General features: G+C 41.3%; 1 protein-coding gene across 2 annotated transcripts in view; it reads right to left on the reverse strand.

Moving 5' to 3' along the window:
• DAB1 (DAB1, reelin adaptor protein) overlaps positions 1 to 17,630 on the reverse strand; it is a 463,784-nt gene that overhangs the window by 142,411 nt on the left and 303,743 nt on the right. For both annotated transcript variants that reach the window (XM_018044685.1, XM_018044682.1), the window contains exon 4: positions 9,899 to 9,997. In XM_018044685.1, coding sequence (XP_017900174.1) covers positions 9,899 to 9,997 — 99 coding nt within the window. The remainder of the gene's footprint in view (positions 1 to 9,898; positions 9,998 to 17,630) is intronic.

Raw genomic sequence — 17,630 nt, forward strand, 5'->3', positions numbered from 1 at the left:
TGTACATATTTTTTTCCACGCTCACTGCCTGCATGGCAAAACTAGCATCTTTGGTACGCAGCATCTTGGGCTCTAATATCTAGCCCAAACAACCAGTATTTTGTTATAAGTTTACTTATTCATTACTTCTTCTTCCTTCCTTTCCTCTTTCATTCCATCTCTCTCTGACTTCCTCCCCCCTCTCTTCCTTCAATGTGCCATGCGCATCTCTGTCACTTGCCAGGACCTGTGGTAAACCCTGCAAATACACCAATGGATGAGACCAGGTACCTCATGGAGCCTGCAGTCTGATGGAAGCACGAGTAAGCTCGTTCTGATATGGACCACCATGTGCTATGATAAAGGTGAGTGGAGGATAATGCAGGATGAATATGATAGGATTTCTTAATTCTGAGGGGAGGACACAAGAAAGCCCATATCAGAGAGAGGACAATAGAGTGTTATTATTATTTGGTTATTAATAGAACTAATAATATAATATTATTTAACATCTAGAGCTTTTTACTATAACAGGCACAATTCTATGTCTTAAGTGATTAAATTAAATCACAATTTAAATGATTAAATTAAAAGTGATTAAATTTAATCTTGCACCAACCCTAAAACATAGGTGCTTTGATTATCCCCATCTTACAGATGAGCAAAAGAGGTACAAAGTCATTCATAAAAAGCACTGCTTTATGACCACATAGCTGGGCATGACCAGATCCAAGGCAGCTCCTTCCACTCTGTTCACTCTCTGCTGCCAGTACCACAGTGGTGAGGAGTGTGGGCTATAGATTCAGACAGACCCAGTATGAATCCTGCTTGGAGAATGAAATGCATAAAGCACTTAGTTTAATTAAGTACCTGGCCCAAGAAAGGTCTTGATAAGTGGTCACTATTGTCCTGTGTTGCTGTTGTTAGTGCTGTTGACATTACTGGACCTTGAGGTATTCACTGAGTGATGAAGGGCAAGGAGACGTGCAGAGTGGAGGGGTCTCCTTGAGCTAATCCTGAAAGCTGGGCAGTGCGTGGTAGGTACAAGAAATGGCAAGACGGGACCCCAGCTTTCTGCTCATGCACGGATGATGCTCCCAGATCTGCTACCTTCCGCGGAGCAGGGGGTGCACTGCACAGCTCTATGGGGAGCCAGTCATCACACAGTTATCAAAAACATGTCTAATTATCGTAGCCATTTCCCAGCAAAAGTCATCCCAGGCAGTGAACCCCAAAGAAAGGGATTTTCCCCTGATTTGCACAAAGGCAGCTTACAGGTCAAGGATGACCTTACAGTCATGTCCTTACCTCTCTGTAACTAGTGCAGCTTCAGGGCCATAGAATACACTGAATAATAACTGAGCTGTAATGGACCTGGTTCAACCAAAGCTCTTTGGTCTTAAATTCCAGGTCTCACAACTGGGCCTGCCTACCTTCTTAGTTTTATCTCACTGATAGCAAACTCACATCCTCCAGTCCAGAATATCTGGCCATCTCTCTTCTCCACACCTGGCCTCCTTCATTGCTTTCTCATTCTAGGGTCTCAGTAAATACTTCTCATAATTCCCTTTGTCTGGTCACTCACTGGTCCTCTTACGTCTCAACTTGAAACTCTGCCCATTTTTCAAGGATCAACCCTCTGGTCCTAAATCATTCCATATCTTTTTTTTTTTTTTCCAGATAGAAGAAATAATTTCTTCTTTTGAACTCTCATGACCACTTTGCATTTTTCTCTTGTTATTCTTGCCTTGGGTTTTTAATTATATATGTCTTACCTCCTAGGTTGTAGGTTTCTTGAAGAAAAGGTCTCAGGCTAGTTCATCCCCACCCAGCATGTAGAATGTCCCTTTCCCTTAATAAGTATTTGTGAAATGAATAAACCAAAGGAAATGGCAGCATGATCTATACACGGATTCTTAACCTTATCTGATGAAAAACCTCCTTTTTATATAACAGTATCTTGTATCTTACTGTATTGTCTGGTACTGATTATATAATCTAACTACACACATAAAGTTTAAGCAAATCAAAATGTCCTAATTAAAACATAAAGAATAAAAAAAGATGATTTCTGATAAAAAAATATTGTGTTTCTATATATAAAGTCTTAGTTACAACTACAAATGAAGAACATAATGACAATGAGCCTTCTTTTAATTAATGAATAAATTTTGGTTTAAGAAAGCATTCAACCATCACTGACTCAAAGGACACGAGTCTGACCAAACTCTGAGAGATAGTGAAGGGCAGGGAAGCTTGGTATGCTGCAGTCCATGGGGTTAAAAAGAATTAGACACAACTTAGCAACTGAAGAGTAACTTTCCTTTATATTTGACATTTATAAAGAAGAGTCAAATAAGTCCAGATAAAAGGTCAGTTTTCATTCCAATCTCAAAGAAAGACAATGCCAAAGAATGCTCAAACTACTGCGTAATTGCACTCATCTCACACGCTAGTAAAGTAATGCTCAAAATTCTCCAAGCCAGGCTTCAGCAATACATAAACCGTGAACTTCCAGATGTTCAAGCTGGTTTTAGAAAAGGCAGAGGAACCAGAGATCAAATTGCCAACATCCGCTGGATCATGGAAGCAAGAGAGTTCCAGAAAAACATCTACTTCTGCTTTATTGACTATGCCAAAGCCTTTGTGTGGATCACAATAAACTGTGGAAAATTCTGAAAGAGATGGGAATACCAGACCACCTGACCTGCCTCTTGAGAAATCTGTATGCAGGTCAGGAAGCAACTGGACATGGGACAACAGACTGGTTCCAAATAGGAAAAGGGGTATGTCAAGACTGTATATTGTCACCCTGCTTATTTAACTTATATGCAGAGTACACCATGAGAAACGCTGGGCTGGAGGAAGCACAAGCTGGAATCAAGATTACCAGGAGAATCTCCACGCTGTTCTCCATAGTGGCTGTATTAGTTTGCATTCCCACCAACATTGTAAGAGGGTTCTCTTTTCTCCACACACTCTCCAGCATTTATTGCTTGTAGACTTTTGGATCACAGCCATTTTGACTGGTGTGAAATGGTACCTCATTGTGGTTTTTATTTGCATTTCTCTGATAATGAGTGTTCGATGTAGGATACAGGATGCTTGGGGCTGGTGCACTGGGATGAACCAGAGGGATGGTACAGGGAGGGAGATGGGAGGGGGGTTCAGGATGGGGAACACATGTACACCCGTGGCAGATTCATGTTGATGTATGGCAAAACCAACACAATATTGTAAAGTAATTAGCCTCCAATTAAAATAAATAAATTTAAATTAAAAAAAAGATTACTGGGAGAAATATCAATAACCTCAGATATGCAGATGACACCACCCTTAGGGCAGAAAGTGAAGAAGAACTAAAGAGCCTCTTGATGATAGTGAAAGAGGAGAGTGAAAAGTTGGCTTAAAGCTCAACATTCAGAAAACAAAGATCTTGATATCTGGTCCCATCACTTCATGGGAAATAGATGGGGAAACAGTGGAAACAGTGGCTGACTTTATTTTTTGGGGGTTCCAAAATCACTGCAGATGGTGACTGCAGCCATGATATTAAAAGATGCTTACTCCTTGGAAGGAAAGTTATGACCAACCTAGACAGCATATTAAAAAGCAGAGACATTACTTTGCCAACAAAGGTCTGTCTACTCAAGACTATGGCTTTTTCAGTAGTCATGTATGGATGTGAGAGTTGGACTGTAAAGAAAGCTGAGCACTGAAGAATTGATGTTCTTCAGCTGTGGTGTTGGAGAAGACCCTGAGAGTCCCTTGGACTGCAAGGAGATCCAACCAGTCCATCCTAAAGGAGATCAGTCCTGGGTGTTCACTGGAAGGATTGATGTTGAAGCTGAAACTCCAATACTTTGGCCACCTGATGTGAACAGCTGACTCATCTGAAAAGACCCTGATGCTGGGAAAGATTGAAGGTGGGAGGAGAAGGGGATGACAGAGGATGAGATGGTTAGATGACATCACCAATTCAATGGACATGAGTTTGAGTGAACTCTGGGAGTTGGTGATGGACAGGGAGGCCTGGTGTGCTGTGGTCCATGGGGTTGCAAAGAGTCGGACACAACTGAGCGACTGAACTGAACTTAACTGTGAACATGATGGCTAGATATGGAACTGATGGAGCTGCGCCCTATTGTAGACTTAATAAGAAGAGCAATCACAGGGGAGTGGTTTTCCAAAGTGACCACCGACTCTTGGTGAGTTTCCATCAAAACAAAGCACATCTTTCTGTTTAGGTGCACTCTGGAAAATGCACTATTATGAATATGAAGTTACATTTTTATTTGGAGAGTTGGGTTTTACATTCAGATAATTATAAATAAATTTTTCACGTACATGAAAGTGTGGTAAGGCATTTAAAGTCATATAGCCAGGAAATGTTTGTATTGTGTGTGAATGTGTGTACGTTGTGGAGTGTCTAGCATCCTTGCCTCTAGTGAATTCCTACATAAGCACCCCCTTCCCCAAAAGTTGTGAACACCCAAAATGCCTACATTAAGTTCCAAAACAGCCCTTATGGGTATAGAACCAGTCAAGTGCAGAATCTCTGGGGTAAAAGAAACAGAACAAGCTTAGGGTTACAAATGTGAATTTAAATTCAATTTCTGCTGCTCAGTGTAGCCTCAGGCAAGCCACACACTCTACTTATATTTTAGATGACTTATCTGTAAAACATTTAGTCACTCAGTCATGTCCAACTCCATGGACTATAGCCTGCCAGGCTCCTCTGTCCATGGAATTCTCCTCCAAGCAAGAATACTGGAGTAGCTAGCCATTCTCTTCTCCAGGGAATGTTCTCAACCCAGGGATCAAACCTGGGTCTTCTTCATTGCAGGCAGATTCTTTACTGTCTGAGCCCCCAGGGGAGCTTCATCTGTAAAAGGAGGGTAATAAAACCTCCAAGAATTATTGGGTGTCAAATGAGACAGGATCACAAAAGCCTGTCTACAGACCTGCTGTAGACCATATGGTCTTGCTTAGAGGCTAATCACCATATCCAGTCCCTGAGAGTCCTGTGTACTGCTTCAGCAGCTCTCAGGATGACAGGGTATCCCAGGTCCCAGCATCTGCTTTGTAGCTCCTTCATCCTCCTTCCTGTCTCTCTCCCTAGGACCACCTTCCTTTGCTCCACCTCAGCTGCTCTCCCCAAATCCATTCCAAATATTGTTAGAAATAAGGGGAGAACAGTCCTGCTTTTGGTGAGATACAAACAAGGGTAATATCTGGTTTTCACAGAAAAATAAGAGTTTAAACCAGTTCTGAAATGTAAGTGCAGCCATTGCATTTAAACATCATCTCAGAGGTTAAAGCGTCTGCCTGCAATGCAGGAGACCTGGGTTCGATCCCTGGGTTGGGAAGGTCCCCTGGAGAAGGAAATGGCAACCCACTCCAGTATTCTTGCCTGGAGAATCCCATGGGCGGAGGAGCCTGGTGGGCTACAGTCCACGGGGTCGCAAAGAGTCAGACACGACTGAGCGACTTCACTTTCACTTTCACCCCTCTATTATGGGGGACGATATTCAACCTTGGGCCACTCTCCACCTCTCCCCTGTTATGCCCTAGTTGTTCTGCATACACTTGCTGATTCATGATCATTAAGTCATTTTAGTTTGTGTGCAATAGGTACTACTGAGCACCTACTATGTGGACTTCAAGTGCTAACCAGATATATAAGAGTGATGAGCAAAAATACACAGCCTTGTTACCCTGTGTGTTGATACACATGTTCAATAAATATTTCCTGAAGGAAAGAATGAACACATGTGCATGCACACACACACCTTTCTCCTTTAGACATCTGTACATTTAGAAATACGTTTTCCTCTTCCCTTACTTGCTTATCTGGTCCTCTCCAATTCACTGCTCCATGGCTAAATCAATGTGCCATTTTCTGTGCAAACTTTCCTGATTATTTCAAGCAAAGCTCTATCTCCATCCCCTGAGTACTGACAACTCCATTCACACCTGTGTCTCAGCACGTGCCAGTTCATTTTGTGAGTCTGGTTTCACCACCTCAGGGACAAGAACACATCGTCTTCATCTTTGAATCCTCAGGAAACAGAACATTATGTAGCACAGAACAAGCATCCACTGCAGTCTTTCCTGACCACATGGTAACCATGGTTACCCTGCCAACATTCTACCCACAAGACAGTCCCAGAGGTAACTCCACCCCTATTATCTTCACTCAGGAAAAGCTCATTAAGATGAAAGTGAATAATGATGACAGTAAAACAGGGATAATACTGAATCTGCTCTAATACATGAAAGGAAATCATTTATAAACTTTGAGATTGCTAATGGTCTGTTTGCTGCTGCTGCTGCTGCTGCTAAGTCGCTGTGGTCGTGTCTGACTCTGAGAGTGTGCTCAAACTCCATATGCTGAAATTCTGATGGCATTAATATTAGGAGGTGGGGCCTTTGCAAGGTGATTAGGTCATGAGGGTGGAGCCCTGATACATGGGATTAGTGCCCTTGTAAAAGAGGCCCTAGAAGGCATCCTCCCTCTCCCACCATGAGAAGACACAGTAAAAAGGCACTATCTACGAGAAAGTGGGCTCTCACCAGACTTCAAATCCTGGGGCCAGGATCCTGAGCTTTCCTGCCTCTAGAACTATGAAATAAATGTCTGTTGTTTACAAGCCACCTAGTTTATAATGTTTCTGTTTTAGGAGTCCAAATACTAAGAAAAATAGGTAATTATTAGTTGTACCTTACTAGCACCAAGGACTTTGGGTTTGAATCTCAGCTCTGCCATTTGAGCACAGTATAATTAAATTGATTGGGCCTCAGTGTTCTCATCTGTAAAATGATGCTAATAATAGCACTTTATAGAATTGCTATAATGTACATAATATGCATAAAATGGTGCACATAATAGTGACAAATAAGTGCCAGCTAAACTAAGTAAACAAGCAAAATCCATTTGTGACTGGCAACAGAATGTCGTATTATCTTGAAAAGTTGAATAAGACCACTACCCTCTATCCTAAGACACGGACTTAACTTTAGGCTCCTGCAATATTTATGATTTTTAATGGCACACATAATAATAATATGGTAGAATAAAATTGCAAGTGAGGAGAGAAGAAAGCTAGTGAGTTTCCCTGGAAAGACATAGCATTTGGGATTGGAAGGTCTGATTTGAGTTTCCAGTCAAATCAGGAATAATCCCAGAATTTCAATTTCCTTATTTGTGAAATGAAGATGACATCACTCCCACATTGGTCTGCTTTGAGGACCTAGTCACATACTGACATGAAACCATTTCTACTCCTAATTTGCTATTGTTCCTACTATTACTAGTAACAGTGAGATCATTTATGACATTTTCTGCATTCTCACTGATACTTTTGATATATTAGCAATACCTAGATATCTGAACATATGGACAGCTTTTGATATTGATTTATTTCCTGAAACATACTACTAATAAAATTTACTCACATAAAGATTGGGATCAAGAACCCCTTTGAAATTCAAGACAAGGTGTAAATTGCTGCAAAGGGTCTCTTTAATTGGGATCAAAACATTTTTGACAGCTTTTGGATTTTTAAAATTCTAGCTATTGTCACGTTCTGCTAATGTTTCTTTTCTTGGTTTTGAAAAAAATAGCACAGCCAAGCTTGAACAGGAATACTTCTGACATGATAAACAACTAAAATTTGTCATTCCAAATGAAAAAGACCCAGTTTTCCACTTCTTTGATAAGTAGGACAAAACACCACTGAGACTCTTATTCTGCAACATTCAATTGGGTCCCTGCTGGGCAACGACAACAGTTTAGTAAATTGTTCATGCTCATAACCTCCAGTGGAGGTTTTGAAAAACCTCCAGTTATCTGAAGATAAGTCACATCCAATAGGGATGGATTTAAAGGAGAAACAAACTATCAAAACTAGTCTGGGGAATCGACTAAGATGTGACTTTGGTCAACACCTCATCTTCTACTTGACTTCCTTCCACAATATCTCCATCGTATGACTGTTGCTTGAATCCTCCAAGGGATGGTGTACTCACTTGCACAGAAGGTGGTCCATCTCAATGCTGAACAGCTCTGACTTGTGGGAAACTCTTCGTCCTCATAAACTGAAACTGCTTCCTAGAAACTTCTATCACCAAGTCTTGGTTCTGTTCCCTGGGTCACACAGAACACTGAACAAGTCTTTGGAGAGATCAACCCTGCTAATACAGAGTGCCTTGCCCCACACTTACCTCTACTTCGGGCTTAAACGTTCAGCCCTCTCTACCAGTCTTCCCTAGACTTGTGTTAAGACAAATTAACAAGCTATGGTTGCAAAAGCCCTAAGGTAAGAGCCTAAGGTAAGTCAGCAGACTAAGTCAGACAGATAACATTTAATTCTGCCTTCATCCTGAATCTCCACTAGGATATGACATTTTTTTTCCCCACAAAGCCAAATGGCTTTGAGCTGAAATGATGATTTTTCAGGTATTTTCTGTGTGTGTCCAAAGAAAGAATCAAAAATCACATTTCAAGGCTTGGTGGTATCTTTCTTTGGGGCCAGTTTAGCCACCCTTGAGTGAGGATTTAGATAAAAGTAAAGAATATAAATTACCTGTACTCATTAGCTAAAGTTTGGTGATTAGGACTATTTGATGGTGGGGTACATGATGGAATAACAAGACCCCAAAACACAAGAATAAAAAGTAAGATATACAAGATAAAGTATCTGATACTCTATCCCTGTCATTCCTGTCCCTTTGGTGATGCCAGTGTCACGGTGATGGGCAGGTGTGGACTTGGGAAGAGACTGGAGATGATGACATATATCAGGGTATATGAATCCTTGTGAAAGTATCTCTCACTTTGGCATGACCCACATTACTTAGTTCACTCCCATGAAGGATGATAAAGGATGAATAATATCCTCCAAGTTTCTACAGTTCCAAAGCTCTCTGCCCCCTTTGTGTTACCCAGGATCCCACAAGGCCATGGCGTGTCTGTGCTATTACTAATCAGGAGTAACTTTTCTTCAAGAAAAATAAATTTTTTTACTATTAAATTATCATCCTGCTAACCTCATTATCTCTTAATATGAGTCAGAACAAAGGGGGAAATCTGTAATGCAAAATGACAAGGTTAAGTAGCTTGGTTAACTGAGTATTGTTTATACATTGCTTGATAAACTACCTGTGAAGTTCACAGGATGTGATATAGGTGGAAGTATGTTAGATGCTATAAAGCACTGAGTGGATAAAAGGAAGTCATGTCCATCTGACACTTGCTCTCTGGACAAAACAGATCATAAAAACCTTTTCTCTCTTTCCCTTACCATCAACGAACAGCGTCAACAATGCTAGGCAAGTCCTGGGGATAAACCTAGGAGCTAATTGCTGCCAGGAGGTGGATGAAAATACAAACCACATCTTCAGTGGGTTCAACACACAGATCAGCCCTTACATTTCCTCATCATGCAGTGATAGATTTTTTTTTAACATTGAAAACTCCATTTATTCTTTTTGATGACACCAATTGCAAGGTGCCACAGGTTCAATTCAAGGGAGTCTGAATGCTTTGACCAAGTCAAAAGACCCCCGCACATCTCCCTCTAGGACGCATGTCATTAAAGTTGCCAACACACAAGGAAATTTAACTGAAACTGTCACATTACCCACTGCTCTTCAAAGCACATCAATCTCCCATTGCATTACCAGGACTGTGTGACACTTTTATCCCAATTACACTGTAAGAAACACGGTGCAGTCATACTGTGGCCAAGACAGGGAAGGGCCTCCCTTTGATGAACGATCACAGTTGATCAAGTTTGTCAGTTGCTTTATGTGTTTTTATGCTTGTTTGATATTCCTGCCCAGAAGAGCGGAGGCTTTTAAGGGCACATCTGTCAATGGATTCAATTTCACCATGCCATGTGATTCTTTTACTTACCCCTGTCTTCTCATCAAAGATTTTGATTCCTCCAAAGGAGATGGTTAAAAAGATTTTCTGTTTGTGTTCTCCTTTGGAACGAGCGCCAGCAACAACGCCCTGTTGAAAAGAAGGATGTGGTTTTTACTTTCGTGTTTTCATTTGAAAATTCCCTCTGGTCCCAAAGGCATGTCAGATACCATGAACCAATGCCACCAATCACGCACACTCTTTTCCCTCCCCACTTCCATACTATCTTTCCCAATGGGCTTGCATCCTCTTGACGTTTCAGGGTAACACTTGTCCTCACTGCTCAAAAACTGTATAAACAAATATCTGAATACAGAGTGCCTACTTTGTGCCTAGATAGCCGGCTCAGAATCTGAGATCCTAGGATAAACACAATATGGTTTTCTTGTTAAGATCTTTTCTGGGTTTTGTATTAGATATGGTTTTAACCTTTTAAATAAAGATGAGTCATGGGATATGTTCCTAAATGTGATTTTAATTTCATACTTCTGGAAAAAACTTTTCCTATGAATTAATTATAGAGATTAAAAAGAAAAGAAAAAATATTGCCAGACTGCATGTCTCAAGTGTGTTTAGCAAAATGTGATCGTCCTCTGCCTGTGGCTTGAGTTTTTAACCCACACATTTTGCATGCTCTTCTACCATTTTCCCAATCATTCTTGTGCTTTCAAGAAAAGCACCTACCAAGAGCTTCTATTTCTCAAAAGCCTGTTTCCCCACTTTTCCAAATTTTTTTTTTAACTATACTGAAGATATGTGTATGAGTCAATTATAAGGTAAATGTCACAAAAGGTGGGTATGTTACTCTGCTCACTACTCTCTCTCTAGTACCTAGGACAGTCCCTGGAAGGTGGGAGGCACTCAAGAAATTATGATATGAATGCGCTATCAAGAGTCCCTTCCAAAGTTGATATGATACAAGGTAAGAGTCAAAACACTTGCTTCTTAAATTAGCCTCTGTGGTGGCCAATTATAGGCAAGCACAGGCTTCCCTTGTGGCTCAGCTGGTAAAGAATCTGCCTGCAATGTAGGAGACCTGGGTTTGATCCCTGGGTTGGGAAGATCCCTTGGAGAAAGGAAAGACTACCTACTCTGGTATTTTGGCCTGGAGAATTCTGTGGACTGTATAGTCCTTAGGGTTGCAAAGTCAGATACGACTGAGAGGCTTTCAATTTCACTTCACTTTTCATGGGCATCATACTAGGGTACGACTCAGAGGATGAGGACATTCAAGGGCTTTATGCTCTAGGACTGTTGCAGACTCTGCATTAGGTGTTTTGAAGCTTCTAACCCTTTCATCCCTACTAGCTTCCACAGAAGGGGAGATTAAGTCCATCTTTCACCAGTAATCATTTTGGGCTTTTTTCAGAGTAGTAAAGTCTAAAATAATAATGATTTCATATTCCCAAGAGAAAAAATTCCTTTGTGTTGTTCTCAGCACAGCATGTTCTGGAACAGAGTCAGCAGTATGACCAGCACAAGGAAGGGACATTCTCTTAAGGTTGTGTGATTATACTCACTCTGGGTACTGGAAATAGTCTATGGAATTGAAACATCTGGATTATACTTCTGGCTGTGATCTTGGACAAATGACTTAACTCCTAGCTATACTTCCTTGAATGTAAATACTTTTCTTGCATGTTTGAGAAAAGGAAATGAAAACGTATGGAAAGTACCTAGTACATTGTGCTTGGTACACTGTAGGATGTCATAACCAACCCTTAGCATTTGTGGTCCAGTTTCGGTTTGGGAACTAGTAACAAGAAATCCACTTCCCTCGGGAGTCACCCATTCATCCTCAGGTACCTCCGACATACAGATGTACAGAATGTTAGAGTCACAGGAAACCTTGAAAGTAATCAGTCTAAATTTCTGAACTGACAGCTGAGAAAAATGATGTTCGATAAGCTGGGTAGACAGTTCCAAGATGGTACAGAGAACTGGTTAGAAAGTTGAGACCACACATCCACTTTCAACATTCTTGGTGCAAGAGTCATTACTTCCTTACATACGTCTTCTTTCTAATAAGCCCAGAGCTCTTTCCTGTAATCCTACCTGGTGTTATTCTTTTGACCTTTAGGGATGTACCCACTGACATAAGATCCCTCCTCCAATGACTGCCCTTTACATAGTTACAGAGTGACTTACTCCAAGTGAAGCCCTCTGTGTCTTCAACCCCTCCTCCTGTTCAAAGGTCTCTAGATTCCTCAATGTGCTGCTTGCTTTCCCATAAATTCACTGAGAGATGGTTTTATGGCCATGGGAGAAGGCTCAGAGTCTTTGCAATCCCAGGGATAGTTCTTATTTCTCTTCAGTGTCACCCAAGCAAAGATGCTGTCTCGGACCCCTCCACCCTCCACTCCAAACTGCATCTGATCTTTCTCCCTGCATCTTTTTCCCTTATGGAACCCTCTGGCATACTGTATATTCATTTGTTGACTGTCTGCCTCTGTCCAACAGGACAAAAGCTCAACAGGCATAATGGGAACTCTGTTTTATTCATTCTGCGTGCTCAGCATCAAGAATGGAGACTGGAATAAAAAAGGCACTCAAACAAGTGAAGTGACTCTCCCCTCACTCGAGTAGTGAACAATCTAGGTTTTGAATCTATGAAAACCTTGACTTTGAGATCTGTGTTCTTAGTTTGATTTGGAGAAAAGTAATTGATGCTGTCATCCCTCTGCAGCCTGACCTTCAACTTCAGGATCCAGAAGTATGCAAAAGAGAGAACAAGAAGTAGTCCTGTTATAAATGGAGGCATTGGAAGGACTGTGGCAACGGGTAGGCAGCCTCTCTTTCTTGTCTGAGTTCTTCCAATGTGAAGACATCACAGTTCCTCTGATCAAAAAGAGTGGCTTCAACAACCCCATCTCCGAAACAGTCCTAACAACCCCCAGCTCTTGGAATTACCTAACATCAAACAGCACTAATTCCCAACACACAGTGATGCTGACTAGCTAATGCTACCCTTCACTTCCTGTTCCAAATGGTTCCAAGAATTCCCCGGCAGAATATGGGTACAGGTAAAGAGGGATAGGAAGAGCATGTTTGAGAGCATTTCCGCTTGGGACTGTTGATGATACAGTTTCCCAGGACAAATACAAGAGAGAAGGATGATGTACATGGTACAATCTTTGGGGAAAATAAACTCCAGTTCTACCAAGCACATTTCTCCTGTGAGACACAACCCTGAGTCAAGCCCTGAAAAACTACTCGAGGTCCAAGCAAGCCTGCCGCCAGACAGCCTGCCGGAGGGTCACACCTCCCCATGGTGTTTTGCAGAGCCGACGGAGGATCAGTTGACAGGGCTGGTTGGAGAATTAGAAGATATGTATATAGGCATCTTTTGGGGTTTCTGGGTTTAATATTAGCCACCTGGCCTATGAAGTCATTGTTGGGAATCCAGAAATGAGAGTCAGGTGTTTTCTGGGTATCTACCAAGTGGAAGGAGTTCTCTTACATGTTACATAATTTAGCTCACCCCACAATCCTAGGAAGGAAGGATTACCTCCCTTATTTTACATATGACAAAATGTCAGGGGGTCAAGTGACTGCCCAAAACCTCGTGGGACTAAGAAGACATAGAGGGAATTCCAACAGCAATCTTTTGAATTTCAATGTTAGGGTCCCTTCCTCTGGAAGGGTTCTATGGGGTAGCATGGATGAAAAAAAGGCGGAACCCCCAGCTTCCAGATGCAGTAGTGAAGGAGAACTCTAAGTGAGATTACTCGTACTTTTAACAAGAGCAAACGGTGCACGTACTGCACGTATCACGGGGTGCAGCGTGCAGGGAGAGCCAGCAAACTTGACTGACCATCACCAATGGTACTAGTCCTGATACTGTGAAACAATGCCATGTGCTGGGCACTGTGTGGAATGACTGATGCAGGCATCCCTGAGGGAGTCACACCGAGGCAGCATCTTACTGAAGGAATGCATCCACACAGACGGGGTCAGGCACACCAGGCAGGACTGACCTGTCCAGTCAGGGACTGCCATGAGAGTCCAATAAGATGCTGCACAGGGAAGAACTGAGACTTCACACAGCAGGGTGCATGCCCATGATGGGATGACTGTGATCCCCAGGGAACAGGTCAAGCAGGTGAGCCCACACAACAGGCTGCAGGCCTAGCATATATCTAGAATGGTATGTCAGAAAGCTCCATGAACTAAACCTGGTCTCCAGTCTCAGCCCTAGTAGTTAAATCAGCTGTACAGTCTCTGCGGGAAAACTCATGGTAAGTTTCACTTTTTCCCAGTTAAGAAGGGGATGGATACAGATACCTTCCTCACTTTACACCCAGAGACTGGCCCCTGAGCTTTGCACTTTCAGGTCCTCTGAGCATCCCGTCCTCTGGATTCCACCAAGGAAGGCACAGACAGGACATCAGAGCGGGGGAAGGAGAGAGGTCCGGGTATTTCTTTCTTCTTCCTTCCCATCCCTGTTCTACAATCTCCAGCAGTAACTATATTTTTGCTTGGCAAGGGGACTTCCTCCTCAACCCCACCGTCCCTGGGTTCCAGTTAACATCTCTCCTTGGGGTGGAACAGCTTCCCACTGTTTCTAGTTTTTGGTGCCTCACCAGTCTGTTTGCTACCTTAAGCTGGCCTACCCTGCACGAGTTGCTCCTTCATTAAAGTGCCTTCATCTGACCTAGCTGGGGTGACTGTTTCCTACAGGACCCTGACTAACAGATGCACTTCAGGCTCGGCAATCAGTCCTCCAGGCACTGTCTTTATGAGACACCATTTTGCCCAATACCTCTGAGAGGTGAGTACTTTGTAAGTTAATGATGTGCGGCTACTGTGTAGTAGCCTACAGGTAGGGGTTTAAAAATCTAGCTGGGCAACCAAGATAGATTTCAGTGTAGATATAAAACAGAATAGAAGGAAGCACTTAACAATATTCTATCAAACACGAGATATCTGAAGATCTGGGTTTGAATTCTGGGCTTATTCCAGATTAAAATGAAGGCTCTGGGGCAAATCCTGTAACTTCTGTGAGCCTCAGATTTCTTACTTACAAACAAGCAGGCTAATAGCTACCTCACAATATCAAAAGAGATAATATATATAAAAGTGCTCTGTTGACTAAATTAAAATACAGTGACAATGAGGCTTCGCTGGTGGACAGGCAATGGCTCACGCAAACTCACATTACGAATCCCCTTTTAAATCCCTATAATCCAAGGGAAAAACCTCTACAACAGGCAACCAGTGTCAGAGAGTCTAGCAAACAGATTTTTTTTTTTTAATTTCTCATATGGCCTGACATGAACAAGCGGGCCTTTTTGCAAGGCTAACAGACATTTTTTACTTCTTTGTCTTTCTTTCCTGGGCCGGTGGCCAAATGGAAAATCGATCATTTCTGTTTCTGTGCTTCCTAAAGAAACACCACTGGGAGCGGAAATGTCAACATTCTTCTCTGCAACTTGCAAATAATGAAAGACAGTCGTCTGGAAACCAAGAACTCTCTACAAGTTCAGAGCATTTGGCAGGAGTATGTTATGGTCAGACTAAGCCTCAGGGGTTTGGGGACCACTTGGTCACAAGGGGTGACATGTGGGACACTTTGCTGCAGGTGACCAAGACACATGCATGCGCGTGCGCGCACACACACACACACACACAAGCTTAGCAGTCAGCACCAGGCTGGTCCAGCTAGCCTGTGCGAATGTTGATCTTTAGGGAGAACTTCAGGGCACACAGGCCAACTCCTGCCTCACATCCGCTGAGACCTCTATGCTTCTACGGAGGCAGATGGCCGATGAGGTGGTCTGTGACCCATGCCTGGTGAATGCTATCTATCAGGATGCTGGGTGAGGATGCATCAGCCTCTTTCTTATCCTGAACAGACTTGTAGCTCTGGGTGAGAACCAGTCCCTGGAGATTTTCTTGATGTCTTTTAATTCATATTTGTCAAAAGCACATCTTCACCTTCCTGGCCCCATACTCAGTAAGGACCAACTTCACCAAGAATTAAGGTCCTGGCCCATTCCTGATTAGAGTCTCAGTGGGGAAGCAGGCATGGCACAATCTCCTCTGGGTTCTCTCTAAAATCCACCTGTTGGTAGAGAGGGTGAGTTCTGATGTGATCTCATAAATGGGTCACAGTGCTGCTCTAGGGCAGTGGGAGTGAACAGGGAGGGCTGCAGTTAGCCAACTGTCCCACAGACCCACTGGACAGCCTGTCTTCTTCAAGGGTGCCTTGTGGCTGTCGCTGAATCATGCCTTCCAGACCAGCATTTATCAGTCATAAAGCTGAAATTTAGAGTTCTCCTGTCGGACTCCTTTGTCTGCTTACTACCCAGATTTGAATTTGGCAAAAGAAGAGGGCTCATTATTAGACTGTCCTAAAATCTCATAACAGTGTTTAATTATTCTTTTCATAAAAAGATACATTAACCTCTTCCAAGGAGGCAATCTGTGAACTTGTGATTTTAACATCTTTTATACGTTTTCTGGTATGCCTTCTGGTAGATTTATAAATATTAAAATAAAATTTGCTTTGTAACAGAAAAGAAAGTAATGGATACACAGTTAAGAAAATTAAGAGTTTTTAAAAAGAATGATTCCTATAGCTAGACTACAAAGAGTCTTAGAATCTGAGACACATGTTAAAATAAACCATTGAGAAAATGTGTACAATATAAACAGATGATAACTGTGCCTTATTAAACATTTATCAAAGAAAAGGCAAAGAAGTCATTTTATAGACACTGTCCCATACAATATTACTGGGCACTTGGCCAGCCTTTTTTTCCTTCCCTTTTTCTTACATTAAAAAATTATATTGACCAAGTTGTATCCTCAGGGACTATTTGAAAATATGAAAAAAATGTATATGATGTATATTATTAGGTAAGGAAGAAAACAAGATATGAACCTATAAATGGTCATTCCAATTACACTACATATATGCATGTGATTCACATATATATACACAATGTATATAAAAATACAAAGATTGTTAATAAGACAAAAGTGTTGATACTGATTTTCTTTGTGTAGTGTGATTATAAGTTAGTTTTCCCTCTTACACTTTTCTGTATTTTCAAACTTTTTACACAGCATTTTTGTGAATTCTATAATCAAAAGAAGAATTAAATTATAGATCTTAAATGTATATGATACTTATAGATTTCTTGTTAAATAATTTTTCTAATATTTTATATTACTTTTTTTAAAAAAAGCAGCATAGACTACATGGAGACTGGAATCTGGGAACAGACAATACATGATTTTATATGCTTTTAAAGGCTACTTAATAATATAATTTTCTTATTTTCTATATTAAAATTTTTCCCAATTTCTTAGATTTCTCAAAGAAAAGGCTTCTTTAAAGCATTTTAAATCAGAAATCTCTTTGTGCTATCTCCAAATACCAATATCTAGTTACACATCACTTAAAAAAATATTTTCCCTTTATTGTAAGGTATGTGGGGAATATTAATAAAAATTACAAGGAGACCCACCTCCCAGAATAATGGAAATAAAAGCAAAAATAAACAAATGTGACCTAATTAAACTTAAAAGCGTTTGCACTACAAAGGAAACTATAAGCAAGGTGAAAAGACAGCCTTCAGAATGGGAGAAAATAATCGAAAACGAAGCAACTGACAAAGACTTAATCTTAAAAATATACAAGCAGCTCAATACCAGAAAAATAAATGACCCCATCAAAAAATGGGCCAAAGAACTAAACAGACATTTCTCCAAAGAA

The sequence above is a fragment of the Capra hircus genome, chromosome 3, assembly GCF_001704415.2.
Source record: "Capra hircus breed San Clemente chromosome 3, ASM170441v1, whole genome shotgun sequence".
In the NCBI taxonomy this organism is placed as follows: Eukaryota; Metazoa; Chordata; class Mammalia; order Artiodactyla; family Bovidae; genus Capra; species Capra hircus.